General features: G+C 32.9%; 1 protein-coding gene across 5 annotated transcripts in view; it reads right to left on the reverse strand.

Annotated features, from left to right (window-relative positions):
• Positions 1–2,279: 2,279 nt before the first annotated feature.
• Positions 2,280–14,509, reverse strand: part of LOC129940706 (uncharacterized) — a 62,348-nt gene continuing 50,118 nt past the window's right edge. For all 5 annotated transcript variants that reach the window (XM_056049137.1, XM_056049142.1, XM_056049139.1 and 2 more), the window contains exons 2-7: positions 5,361–5,988; positions 4,989–5,197; positions 4,424–4,916; positions 3,792–4,363; positions 3,576–3,722; positions 2,280–3,444 (exon numbers count right to left, since the gene is read on the reverse strand). In XM_056049137.1, the coding sequence (XP_055905112.1) occupies positions 3,326–3,444; positions 3,576–3,722; positions 3,792–4,363; positions 4,424–4,916; positions 4,989–5,197; positions 5,361–5,791 (1,971 nt within the window). In that variant the 5' untranslated portion in view covers positions 5,792–5,988 and the 3' untranslated portion in view covers positions 2,280–3,325. The remainder of the gene's footprint in view (positions 3,445–3,575; positions 3,723–3,791; positions 4,364–4,423; positions 4,917–4,988; positions 5,198–5,360; positions 5,989–14,509) is intronic.

A 14,509-nucleotide genomic window follows, 5' to 3' on the forward strand; every position in this document is an offset into this window, starting at 1 on the left:
TCATTACACAACATTTCCCTCAAAACAAAGTTGTAGTCAATGACGAAGGTTCTAATTTCAGCTATTATTTCGAAAATCCACGTAATTGTAAGACGTTTTTCCAGTCATGGCCATGGCACCGTCCGTGTATAAATCTACGCAGTTAATCTTTCACATTTTCCGCTAAGTCTTCGATTCGTCTTGATATTGTGTTATTTCACAAAAGAACGGTGTCAACTAACTTTTTGCCCTTTTCACCCAAACATTAAACAATGTTTTTAACACATGGTTTTAGTTTTCAGCAATGGTATGGCTTCACCAATTTGCGCGATTCGGAAACTTACCAAGTAGGATGCCATCAACGCATTTTCGTTCACTGTCTTTGAGTGATAAGTAATAATCGTTTCAGATTTATTAAGTTCAGCATAGTTTCTTTTAAAGAAATCAGCCTGTTTGCTTTTGCAATTTGGAGGAATCGCTGCATTGAAGTTTGTTGTCACTTGTCTCAGCAAATCCAAGTCCAAAATTCAAATATGAATCGTGGTACTTCCTTTTAACTGATTTGTTTCTGTAGCAATGATCACCGTGGAACTAGTACTAGGTAAACTATCAACTTTAAAACGTTCAGAAATCTCTGACCCCGCTGTCTCTATTGCGTCATTTTCCCTCGCACTTAAATAAGTAAATGTAAGTAATTTATATGGAAAACCGAATTTGAAATAAAATCATTGAAATCATTTTGTGTGGTAAAATGAAAAGCTGAATTTATTTACCGGGGATTACTATTTTGCGTAAATTATGGTTTTGTTTGGACATACCCGACAGTTGATGATTCTTTGATAGCTTCGGGTGCTTTTGCGGAGCATTCACTTGCTTTTTTCAAAGATCCGGGCTTAAGGCTGCAATCCTTTCAAAAATTGTATGTATGAAAACAAAATAAAGTAAAACTCACCCACTAAAAGCAACTGCAAATTAACTTCACCGTACTACGTTTAAAAGTTTACACGAATTGCACAAAACCTGTTTCTATTACAATCGTCACTCTCACTAGTCTTCGCGGTATTGTATGCTAATTTATAAGAATAAATTCATAAGAGTAGTTGTTTTTACCGTTCCAAGTGGATGCAAAAGTGTTCCTTACTACTACAAAAATATTTGAAATATATTTGTAGTGCTCCAAGTGCTCCGCGGAGCACACTTTGGGAAACCCGGGGATAGATCATTGTCCGATCAACTGGAGAAAATGCGTGATAATTTCACAGGAAAGATGCACTATCTCTGCTCTGTATTAAGAGTGATTTGCTTCATGAAATAGATTTCGATGAACTTATAAAAGGCTTCGCTGCCAAAAAAACGAGACAACAATATTTCAAAAGTTAAGCAAAAATCTGTAAAAAAAAAAGTCGTATGCATAGGTACATTGTACACTTGTACAGTACATATTCTTGTATATGCAAGCCTAGCTAGCTACTAGCTCATTTTAAAATTGAAATCTGAACACTGTAGTTCAGTGTTAAAGACGGTTCGGACTTAAAAAATTGTTAAAGAAAACTTTTCATTGTTTCCACTCATCAGGACGACCAAATAACAAAAAAACTATTTTAGTTATTATTTTTATTTTCATAATTTTACTTTTCAAAAATCGATCGATTTTTATTTCCCTTTTAGAAACCCAAATCGGTCTCAACATATCCAAAATATAAGCTATACGTTTTTAATCGTGTTTAAAGTGATACAAGATCAATGTTTGTTTATCTGCAGAGCATTTCAAAATCCTCTAAATAAAATAAAAATTTTTAAGCGGAAAATGTTTCCGCTTATAATGTTCTTACTTACAATTTTAGGTAATCATTCTTTAAAAAGACCTAATTTTCCAAATAGCAACCGATTATTGATTTTTTTATTTGGTTTAAAGGTTATTTTTCTGGCTTCTTTCTTTAGAAACACTTTTAAGTTAATAATTTTGTATTCTGAATGCAAAATTTGTTTGCATAAAAGTTATCACTCTCTTCATTCAAGAAGTGGTCGCTATTTAAAAAAAGTAGCAGGTGGTTTAAAAAAAGACACAAAAAAAAGGAAATTACCACAAACATTTTTCGACTTTAAATTACCTCAGGAACCCAGGATTAAATGTTGTGCAATGACAATGAGACATTTTCCATTTATTTAAATTTCAATTTATAAAAATTACCTAGCTCCCACCACCAGGAAGTAAGTTAGGTCAACTAAGTTTATTCAATTTAATATTGAGTAGAAAATTTAAAATTAAAACTAATCTCTTATTACAAAAATAAAACAAATTTCCATTTATATCATCTGAGCTTTAATTTTCAATTAAGATTGTCATTAATATTAATTATATTAAGCAACCTCAAATAATAATTATGTATATATGCATTGTTATAATGATAAAAGGAATTAATGAATACACATTTTATGATATATCCAAAAGACAATTATCCATTGTTGTATACAATGTTTTTGAAACTTACAAAACTAATAATATCTGAACAAAAAAAAATGTTATTGGTAATCTTCTATACTTTATTTTTCTCTCTCTTATTTTATCAAATCTCATTTATTTCCTTATTTTTCTTCTTTTACTCACAAAATATTTATGCATGATACAATAAAGTAGTACTTTTTGGTTTTCTTTTTAAGAAAAAATCACATTCCAATTATTTAATTCACAGCTTTTATAAAATAAAAACAAAAAAGTATAAAACAGTGGTTAAAATTGTTATAGCAATAAATTCGTCATATTTTGATGAATACAAATATTACATTTATTTCTATGCATTCTTTTTCCATGAAAAGCCTTGTTAAAATACCAAACAAACAAATATCGTATCGTATTGGTTTTCAAAAACCTTCCCGATTCAGAGTATTTTTCTAATTATTACTCATCAATATTTCTCAAGTTACTTTTCTTTAGTTTTATGTCAAAGATTTACCAACGATTATATCCATTTTTAGCCATCAAAAAGGCTTGTTAACATTTTTTAAACTGGGTTTTACTAATAGTGTTGATTATTCTTACAAATTCATACGATAAAATCTTTTCCAATGAACAAGAGCTGAACATTTACACGTACGGTAATAATAATAAAATCTACTCAAATATACTTAATAAATAATTATGTGAAAAATTACGGAAGAATGATATTTGTATTTTTTGTTTTTAGTTTGTTTTCTCAAAAATTGTAATTTGGTTTTTGTTTGTTGTTGTTCTTATAAAATCTTAGACTATATACAGCAAATTATTTAGGTAAAGTTTTATATACAAATTTAAAAAAAAAAAACAATAATAATAATAAAACTAATGGCTAGTTCTTATTGAAGAATGCTAACAAACTTTGTTGATCATCTTAACAAGTTCCTTATATAAAATACATTCTCGACTTCTTGGCTTACAAATTTGTCGATGATCTAAGTGTAAACCGCAAACTTCTCCAATACCTGGATCTGAAATAGAAGAAGAAAGAAATGCAATTTAGTAACTTCTTCACTTGAGTGCTTCCATTTTTGTAAAAAGTTTAATAATTTGGGTTCATTTAAGGTTTAAGATTTGTTAATATAAAAGTCAAATGGTTTACCTGCTGAATCGACACCAATAATTCTCAAGTAAAGCACCGACATAAGTGTTAACGCTGTTTCCACAAAACTGAAAACTTCAATTTTCAAATGCCCCGTTTGATAAAGTCCAACAAATCTTCTATGAAGATCCAAAAGGTATTTGTTATCTAAAATAAAAAAAAATTAAAACATTTAGAAAACCGAACATTTCTGAACAAATTCTAAAAATTACGTACTTTTCTCAATATCAATCAACTCGACTGATCTTCTCAAAAGTGGTGCATTTATCGATGCCAAATGTGATCCCCGATGTGGAACTGAATAGAAGAACACACCTCTTGCAGATCTCCAGAGTGGAGCTGCTGTTGGTCGTCCACTTTCCCAGGCATCAGCAAGAATTTGCTTTACAAAAATGCCCCCCTTCGAGTGTCCAACCCAAATAATGGGATGACCATAGCCAACTTTATTTTTTACCAATAACTCAGTCATTTCTCTAGATCGCTCAACTAAACCCGATCGGGCTTCTTTTGTCTTCCACACAGGTCTCCAGAGATATTGATCTGTCGTATAGTTGATTGCTATAACTCTAACTCCAGGACAGTCCAAAGGTAGCCAATCTCGAGGCCAACATTTCGAATAGTTCGGATCATGGATAGAAGCTTTTTTGATGTTACTTTTGCTTGTGGACTCGTAATCAGGTTCTACAATTTTACTATCGTTATTCAAGCGAAGGCGGAATGAAGGGAAACTGTATTCGACTCCATCACAAAATAGGACCTCCTCAGGTGTGCCACATTCATAGGTGAAACTGAAAAATAGAAAATCAGCTCAAATCAGCATGTCTTAGAGAAATGAGATTCTAACTTACCCATTATTTTCCTGTTCGCTGCATCCATCATCATCAGCTTCGATATCATGGTAGCTAGACGCAAAATGCTCCTCATCGGAATAACGTCTTCTCTTCTCTTTGTGCGTTGGTATCATGATATTCGATCGGGAATGTCTTGGGCGTTTAGGTGGCCTTACTTCAGGCTTTGGCGGTCTTTTGAAATGTTCTGGCTTCCGATCATTATTCCAGAGACCTTGTTTCCAGGTGTTTGCCAAGGAACCATGTAATCCATGAATCAACACTATATCAGCACGTATCGGAGTACCCGGAGGAGGTTCGGTTAGAATTTTGATCGTGCAACATTTTTTCGCTTTTGTGTTTTCATGAAGATCATCAGCTGTCTTGGATTTAGGTTCATGCATCAGAGGTGATGAAGGGGGTGTGGGTCTGCTACAGTCTGGAATGCTTTCAATCATACCATCACAGCGTTTGAGTTTCATCATTTTCAATAATGGATCAATTCGGTGGGAGACTGAAAGTCAAGATAAAAATACTAATAACGTAGGTTATTTGACCTTTTTTCACTGAATTTATAGAAATCTACCTTGAACGGAAGATAAGCTCATGGAAATTGTATTGGCTGCATAGGCTAGTGCATTGGTGAGGCCTTGACGGCTGGTTGCTAAATTGCGAAGTGCATGTAAAAAACGTACATCACGAATGCCTTTCAAACTACGAGCAACACCATTTGCCAATGGAAGCACCAACCGAAGAATAATACCAAATGCTACACGCATACGGTTTTGTTGGGAGCTGGAAAATACAAAGGAACTTAATTTAATAATTGCTAAAGACTGAAGGCCATTTGAGTGTATCTCCACTCAAGTCTGAAGGAAGCAAAACTTTCAGAATTTCATGGAAGAAGTTCTCGGAAACTTTGTGCAATTAACCCAGTTTCAAGAACTCATAGACCCACCTTTCCATTAGTTGACCATCAACTTCGGACACATTAACCAGCTCGTTTATTGTCTCCTCCTCTTCGTCACGATCTAGCACCAGGTCGTTCAGGTACATAGCTGCTGCACTTGCAGCATCATTGGAATTACTGGCATTTTTGGCATGATCTATGACCCAATCATTTTGTGATGCATCATCTTCGCTAACTCCATTGTCCCCTTCCAATTCTTCTTCCTCATCACCGTCTTCCTCCGTATCACAGTTGATATCTTTGAGTTTCATTTGAATATCGCTGTTTTCTTCGGCTTCTTCAACTCCGCCATCATCGTCATCATGTTGCGTATTAAAAGATGAAAAGTTGTTGCTGCTACAATTGTTGCTGTTGTACTTTGGATCCAATGATGTGTCAGCGTTTTGTTGTTGAGTGATTGTTTTATCGTTTGCTATCATTTTTGTTTTGATTCTTTTTTTCTTTTGTATTATTTAATATTTTATTTTGTTGTTGTTCCTCTTTGTTTTTGTTTTTGTAAAAAAAGTGCTTTGTTTATTTAGATTTTTGTTGTTAAACTTTAGTCTTGTTTTTGGCGTGGGTGCTTTTTATATTGTTTATTTGTTATCACATTTTACGATGATGAACTTAGCAAAATCTGTAATAAATACAATTAAAAAAATTAAATAAATATTTAAATTATTATTTGTTGATGTTTTGAGATTTCTTTTCATTAAAATTGATGAATCGGAGAGATATTTGATATCTTATCACATGAAGAAATAAGAATACACGGAAAGCTGATACAAAATATTGACAACATACGTTTATGTCTGAAGATAAGTTATGTCAACAAAATTAACAATTGGTTTTTTGAACTTAAGATAACACTAAGTCAAGTGGAATTTTTTTTTTATTTCTTATGAAACTTAAAGTTAAGTAATGTCTTATCTATAACTTCTTTTTGGAATGCTTTTCAAAATAAGTTATCGTTGGTAAAATTGAAGAATGCTTAGGAACTTAAACACTTGAATAATCTTAATCATCAAGCTGCATTTTCTACAGAAATCACAAGAACAATGAAACAACTGGTTTGAAAATTTATTAAGTAACATCAATACACGTGGGAAGGTTATATACATTGCAATATTCACATACAAAATTCAAGGTTTTGGTTTATTTTAGTTTCGGTATTGTTATTGTTTTTTGTAATTTGTAGTGCATGAGGATTACTAAATGAGCCCTTGCCATGTCGTGTATAAATTTGAAGAAAAATTTTTGGTACGTGACTTTATTGTAAGGTGAGTCAAATAATTGGTAAACATATGTATCTATGAGTATATCACATACGAGTAGATAGACACCCATGACCTTTTAATCTAAAAGAAATATGAAACAAAATATTTTTGTTTTTACAACAAAAGCAGGACTCAAACTCTGTTTTGTGACTTAGAAGAAAAGGTGTTAAGTGTGTAATTTTGACTTTTGCTCTTTAGAATATTGGTTTCGTGTTGTCAATATAGATTATTTTACGGTTTTCAATATTTTTTTTATTAACTTTTTATCATTTAGTTAAGTAGACAATTTAATTGACTTCATTTCGAATTATTTATTGAATTGAAATTATTTGTTTTGGTTAGCATGACAAAAAGTTATTAACTTTTTGAATATTAAATGAATTGTTAACTTTTAAAACACATATAATTGGTGAGCTTGATATTTCTATATATTTCATCTATGTTTTCAAATTAAAAAACCGTTGAGTTGTAAACACGGAAGGGTAAGTTGAACTTATGTTTTCAAAAAGTTAAACAAAACTTCTTAAAAATGTATACATTAGGTGGCTCAATAACTTGTAGCGAACCTGGGTCTATTGACTTACAACACTTAACCATGCCTATGTGTTAGAAATATCAAGGATGGGTAAGTAGCAACTAAAGACATTTCTTAACAGAGAATGTCAACATGGCTAAACGAATAAATGATATAATACCATTGAATTGAGTTTAATGGTAACAGCTTGATTTAATCTTTTTTTAGACTTATATTTGAGCAGAAATGATTGGTGACTATTTATAACTCTAGATTATTAATTTTAAACATTTTTTTGCTGATTATTAAAAAAAACAATTAAAATAGTATTGAAGCTGATTATGTATTAATTGGTTTAATTTTCATTTAGGGGAGGTAGTGCAGTTAAAAGAGCATTCAAAAATGTTCAAAACTGATTTTTTCACTCTATTTCTTGGGTTCAATTTTTGTCTCAAAAGAGTTAAAAAACTAGAAATTCAAAACAAAAAGAAGCTGTTTTCTTAAATTCGATTTCGATAAAAAAAAAACACACAACTTTTTTACAAAAGTTAAAGTTTAAATCGTAAAAAGGCAAGCAGAGAGATTCTGGGAAAAGATACAACATCGAAGGGCTACAATCGCATAAGAGATCGCCAAGTTCTTTTACAACCGAATCGCAAACAAGCTCTTTCGAAATTCTCTGCCGACAACACAGTGTATGGAGACCCAGTGGGAACATTGTCAAGATGCAATCGGAATCGGAGAAACCGCCTCTGGGTTTCAAGCACACACCAGCAGTTAACCCCTGGATTGATGCGGAATGTTCGAAAGCGAATGCTGCCAAACACGGGCACGCAAAGCAACGCTACATAGAAGGATGATAACTGCTCACGAGCTCTAGCAAAAGGGCAAAGAATGAGAGACAATGAGAAGCGTACAATCGAAGATGTTGAGAGCCTCAAAAGCAGAAATTCACAGATACATAAGCCTCAAACTGAAGCCTGCAAAGGCGAAAGTAAAAACATTATAGCGTAACTTAACAACAGTCAATGTTGAAATTATGGAAGGACCACTTCTGCTAAATAGCGGTGACGATGAACCGAATTCCGCGGTGACAATGAACCGAATTCCACTGTCAGACAGGATTCACTATAGACGACGAAAGACAAAAATCCTGTATTCCCGATTTAGACGAAGTAAAGATTGCCATATCTAAGCTGAAGTCAAAAAAACTGCTGGAGCAGATGAACGCCGAGCTCTACAAATAAGGTAAAGATAATTTGGTTAGGAGCATGCACCAATTTATCCGTAAGATATGGTCGGAAGAAAACATGACCGATAAATGGACCCGATACTGAAAAAAGGAGACCCTTTAAACTTTACCAACTATAGAGGAATCATTCTAATTAACATCACTTGCAAAATCTTCTCTGCAGCAATATGTGAACTTCTTAAGTCCATCTTCAATAACCTGATAGGTCATTAGGAAAAATCTTCAGTCGATCAAATATTCACATTAGGGGAAAATCTTAGAAAAAAAACTCAAAAACATCAAATCGACACTCAATATCTCTTACAAGGCCGCATATGACAGAATCTATACAGGGACGAGCTGTATAGAGCCATGTCTATAAGTTTTGGAGTCCCTGCCAAACGTGTCCGTTTGTGCAGGATGACCATGAAGAATTCGAGCTGCTTCATGAAGGTTGGAAACAACTTTACAGAACTTTTCGATTTCAAAAAAGGCTGTTTACAAAATGATGCGCTGTCATGAGATTTCTTTTACATCGAACTTGAAAAAAAGTGCAGAGGTAACAACTTAACACGTGAGGCACTACCTTTCAAAAGCCTGTCCAAATACTAAAACATGCTGATGGCATCAACATATTTAGAAGAACTCACCGAGATGTCAAAGGGGCTTATGTGAGTATTGAGGCAGGAGCGGCGAAAATGGTTTACGGCTAACACAAAGTAAATGCTGTCATCAAAAAAGGGCTTACAACACCGACATTTCGGTCAAAACGTCACTATCGACAGAAATAAATTTGATGTAGTTAAGGACTTTGTCCACTACGAATGCAGAAAACAACATCAGTCCTGAGATCAAACGAAGAATTAATATTGTAAGCCGCCGTTTATTTGGTCTATGAAAGCAATAGATTAGTAAAACCCTTTCTCGAGCGACTAACGTGTCACTATATCATACCCGTCCTGCTATACAGTGCAGAAGCATGGACTATGACAAAAGCGAATGTAAGCACCTTGGATTGTTTCGAGAGAAATGTTCTTCCCGTGATTTATGGTGTCTTATCCATATAAGATAAGTGGAGTAGAATATGGAACGAAGATCTGTACGGGCTATACAGTGACGTAAAAGTCCAACGACTGAGAGCGATACCTAAAGTAAGAGAGTATTGGAATCGAAAGGACATGAATCTTCTTTGGCTTATGCCATTTCTTTCGTGCAATAACCAAACAAGCAAAGTTCATGAAGTTCTCTGCCTGGTTTTCATATAAAAAATCGATCATTCAACAGTCTTCTATTTTCTAAATTTATCATTTTTGGCACTCCAATGCAATGCAATACAATAACATTTTTAGAACTGCAACATAATCGAAGAGTGGTTTTACATATCAAACAAATTCTAATTAAAAAAAACTGTTGAAAACGGTTTTTAATAATTGTTTGTAGGTAAACTTGTCAATAAAAATTTAAGATGTTAGCCGTTATTGTACAGCTTTTCTTTCTTTGTAAAAAAAAGTCAACGGAATAATTTGTATATTTACTAGACTTCAAAAACTGAATTCTTTCTTAAATTATTCTGAAGCTGATATTATTTTCGTTTATTATTTTCGAGCAGAACATAAAATATTCAATAAAACGTTGGATTAGATATTAATTCCTTATATCGGCGTAATGTGAATGGTTCTAAGATATTGGACGTCACAAATTTTGTGTTCTTAATTTTTAAATTGCTGTTGTACAAAAACACCCTCTAAACTTTCGTACACTTTTTTTCAAAAAGTAATATGACGAACAATATTAGAAAACATATCAAGACGATTTAGATTAAATGGATACTAAAACTGTCAAAACTTTCAATCGGACAGAACAAAGTGTTTTCAATAACTTGCAAACAATATTAATGCTTTTACAAGTTTGGGTTAAGTATTTTCATAAGTTCTATTTTGATTAGTCTAATCCAGATCTGAGATTTGCTGAATGGAACATTTTCTACAAATTCTTTTGATTTAAACTCTTTCAACTTTGATCTTAAGACAAAGTATAATTCAACATTGACCTCATTATAAATATAACGAAAAAGAAAATGTTTCCTTTTTGTTCATCTTTTTGCTTTTCGATGGAATAATCCTGAAAACTTTTATGCATATCCCCAAAGCTATTAAACATTTTAGCTTTTTTTTTTGGCTGAATCCCCATTAACATGCATTGACACACATGAATATTTAAAATACGTCTTTTGTTCTATTCTTTTATACTTCCGTTGATATATCAAGTAAAATGTATATTCAAATAAAATGAGCACATTACGGATATAGTCGGGGAACTTAAAGTTGCAAGTTTGCATAAGCTTTTTAAAAAGATCTGAAATCATGGTTAACAAATACTTGTGTTACAATTTTTCTAAAAATGTGAGAGTGAATATAACGTCCGAAAATTTACAGTCGCTAAGTCTCTTATAAAAAAACTGCATCTTTTATGTTTTCTTCAATTTATCACATTAACACGGAAAATTAATTTGAGCTTCGTCAGCCCACAAGTCACCACCAATTAATCCAATCATTTAAAACCTTAAGCGGAAATGGACAGAGACAAAATATTTTCATTGGGTAATGACAACACGGTGCAAAGTATTTTCCGCTTGTAGTTCATGGTCATTTTGTGACGAAGTCTTACATAACAAGTCTACCGTATTAACCTGATCCGATACCTTAGACTTTATTTTTAGATTAATTTGTGTACAAAATGAAGCCAAACAAATAAATAAATTCAACCCCGTCGTGGACGACTAACGTCTTGGCCGGCCACAGCAGTTGTCATACTTTACCACGTGGGTTCAATTTTCCATAGTATCGCAATTCTTAAAAAATATGTGTACGTAAAGAATTTGAGGTCGAAAATGTTTAGGAAATTTTTTGTAAATAGATTTTGCACTTGTTGTGTTTGAAAAAAAAAATGAAATCAAAAAATTCCATCATGAATATTCGAGGTCAAAAATCACAAACCATTGATTTGAAGAATATTGCATTAACATAGCTTTCTAAGAATGTTTACTTTTATGTTTTTTTTTTCGATTTATTAGTTTTTTTTCTAATGAAAGACCGTAATGAGTGTTGTTTTTATTATTTAAAAAAAGAGTTTTTCACATTATGAAATTATTTATTATTTGCCTTTTGATACACTCTGTTAGAGTAATTGCGTCATTTGAAATGTTTTCCTCACACTTACCAAATGTCTTATTTGACTAGGTTATTGTCAATTAGAATCTTCTTCTTGTTCCTGAGGTTAAAAAATCATGTTCTTAATATTTATTTTATTATTACCTCATAGAGTTTTATTTATACACATTTAAAATCACAAGATTAAAATGATTTGGCACCTACGACAAACGTCACCATCTTTTGTTTTATTTTATTGTGTTTTTGAACTTTTTGTTTTGGACTTAGCTATGAAAATTATGCTAAACTTTTAAGAGAACACATTAAATAAAATCACCTTAGACGAAACATTTGTTTGGACATATAATTAGGATGATTGTTTGTGTCCCTTGAATTTTATTTCATTTTTAATATTTAAAAAGAACTTGTAATAACATTTGACTTTAATGTAGAAATTTGTTGTAATCGATTTTTAATTTAACATAGTAAGTTATTGTAATGGGTCCGATTTGTTGAATTGGAAATTATGAGATTTCTCGGCGTTTCAATTGCCCTACAGTCGAAATAAATGATGTACGTTCGTACGTCTGTACGTCCGTACGTTCGCGAAGATTTTTTAGTCGTGCTTAGCTCAAGAACCAGTTAAGATATCGACGATAAAAACCTAAGAAAAACAATACTAAAAGTTCGTATTTTTTAATAAGCGAACACTAAAAAGGTTTTGTATACCTTTAATATGCCAAAGACACAGTGTGAGCATTAGGAAAAGAGGGAAGGGTTGGATAGGAGGTGTGGGTGTATATTGATTTTAAATTTCTGAATATTGCAACTACAAGGAAAGATAGAGCGTGGTAAGGCGTTCCACATTCGCGTAGTACTGCTGAAAAAAGAATCTCTCAAGGGTAAACTGATGGGCATTCCTAGAAGCATGGGTATTACGGTTAAATTGTTTAAGGGAAGGAAAACAACTGGCTATTTCACAAGAGCATAGTCCGTTAAAATAACGGTAAAAAAGGATGAGTCAAGAAACCTTGCGTCGATGTTCGAGTGACGTAAACGAGTTGATGATGTTAATGTTACCAATCCTTTCAAAAGCTCTGTTTTGAATACTCTCCAAGAGGCTTAAATAAGTTACTGGAGCACCAGTCCAGAAATAAGAGTTATATTCAAGTTTTGGACGTATATAGGTTTTGTAGATTGTAGTCTCAAAAAACTTAGACATATTGCCGCCTTTTTGGCAACATCGCTTATCGCTCCACAAAAGGTGGTAGCTGATGCACATTCCGAAGATGTCAAGATTCTCCGTTAGGCAATAAAGGCAAAGAGGGTTTCTCTCGCTTTAACGATACGAAACAGCATTGCGTTTTCGAAGCATAATTTCTAATCCAACGAAGAAGAGATTCGCTGATACCGAAAGCACGCATTTTCGATAAGAGAGCAAGATGCGAGACTTAATCAAATGCCTTGGATATATCAAGTGCAATAATCTTACTTTTTTCAAAACGATGTTTCACTGTTCGGTAAGATGAACTATGGGATCACCAGTGGACCTATTTCTACGAAACCCGTATTGCCGGTCATTAAGAAGCTTCTGTTTCTCAAGATATTTCTTAAGCTGATAATTAATCAGCGTTTCCATGACCTTAGAAAGAAGGGACGTTAGTGCTATCGGTCGGTCATTTGTGGGAGAAGAAGATTCGCCTTTTTTCGGGATTGGCTGAACAAATGCAATTTTCCAACTACTCGGAATGAGCCCAAAAGAATAGCATAGATGGAAAAGCTTACGTAGTGGTTTTGCTAGCGTGGAAGAACACCTCTTCAGAATAATAGCGGGGATATCATCTGGGCCAGCGGATTTATGAATGTTGAGATCTTTAAGAACTTATTAGTGTGGGCCACATCCTAGCCCCTTTTTTTATTTTAAAAATAGTTTTTGTATGCAGTTATTTAGATCATATTAATATACATTTTACATTTTAATTTCGTAAAAGAATGATAACCCATTTTCAAGATATCGAATTTCAAAAAAAATAATATTTTTTTTTTTAAATCAAAAATAAAAACAATGACATTTTGGATCATCAACTATTATTGAGACAGTATAAGAGCTTGGTCAGAAAAAAATTTATGAAATTGGTTGATAAGTTCTTGAGAAAACCAAAAATCACAATAAGGATTTCGAGGAGCAATACAAAAATATTTGTTTTATATTGATGGAAACTGAATTAAAAACACAATTTTTTCCTAAAATATTAAGAAATCTATCGGTATGTTTTCGAAGAATTTTCGAATTTCGACCAAAACATTTGTATGGATAGGAAAAACCCACTTTTTTCAACTTTTCTACCATTGTTATGTCATGTTTGATTAAAATCTCGAGCCATATAGTTCCTATATATCGCAAGTAAAAGGTACAAAGAGGATATATTCCATAACACGATTACATTTTTACCTTTCACCACATTTGTTTATTTTTGTCAACGCAAAATTAAAACCAAATTAATCCAAAACTGTATTTAAGTGTCTCGAGCAATTTGTAGATTTTTGTTCAGGCATGGAGTTTTCAAAGCCAGATGTATGTACAGTACATACATAAGTTGGGAAATCAAGCTGATTTAAAAAAATCTCAAATTTGATGAACTTAAGAATTAATGACCTCACCTAAAGATTTCTTTTGTAAGATGATGGTTTCGTTAGTTGTACAGAAAGTCGAGTACGACAGTGATCACTGCGGACTGGTTGCTGTAATGCAGATTCCGAACGAACGCGTTGAGTTGGAGGAATACGTTGCAACGCACTCTTACAATTACAGTAAGATGCGTTGGCCTCGTTTCACCAACGCCCTAGCGAGAGAACTTCGTTCGAGTGACCACCCCACCAAACAACAGAAACCTGACAAATACAGACATTGACCAACACTTACAACAGATGGACGAAACAATAAAACGAACGATGGAACGGACAATTCCAAAGTACAAAGAACGGGA

The sequence above is a fragment of the Eupeodes corollae genome, chromosome 1, assembly GCF_945859685.1.
Source record: "Eupeodes corollae chromosome 1, idEupCoro1.1, whole genome shotgun sequence".
Classification (NCBI taxonomy): Eukaryota; Metazoa; Arthropoda; class Insecta; order Diptera; family Syrphidae; genus Eupeodes; species Eupeodes corollae.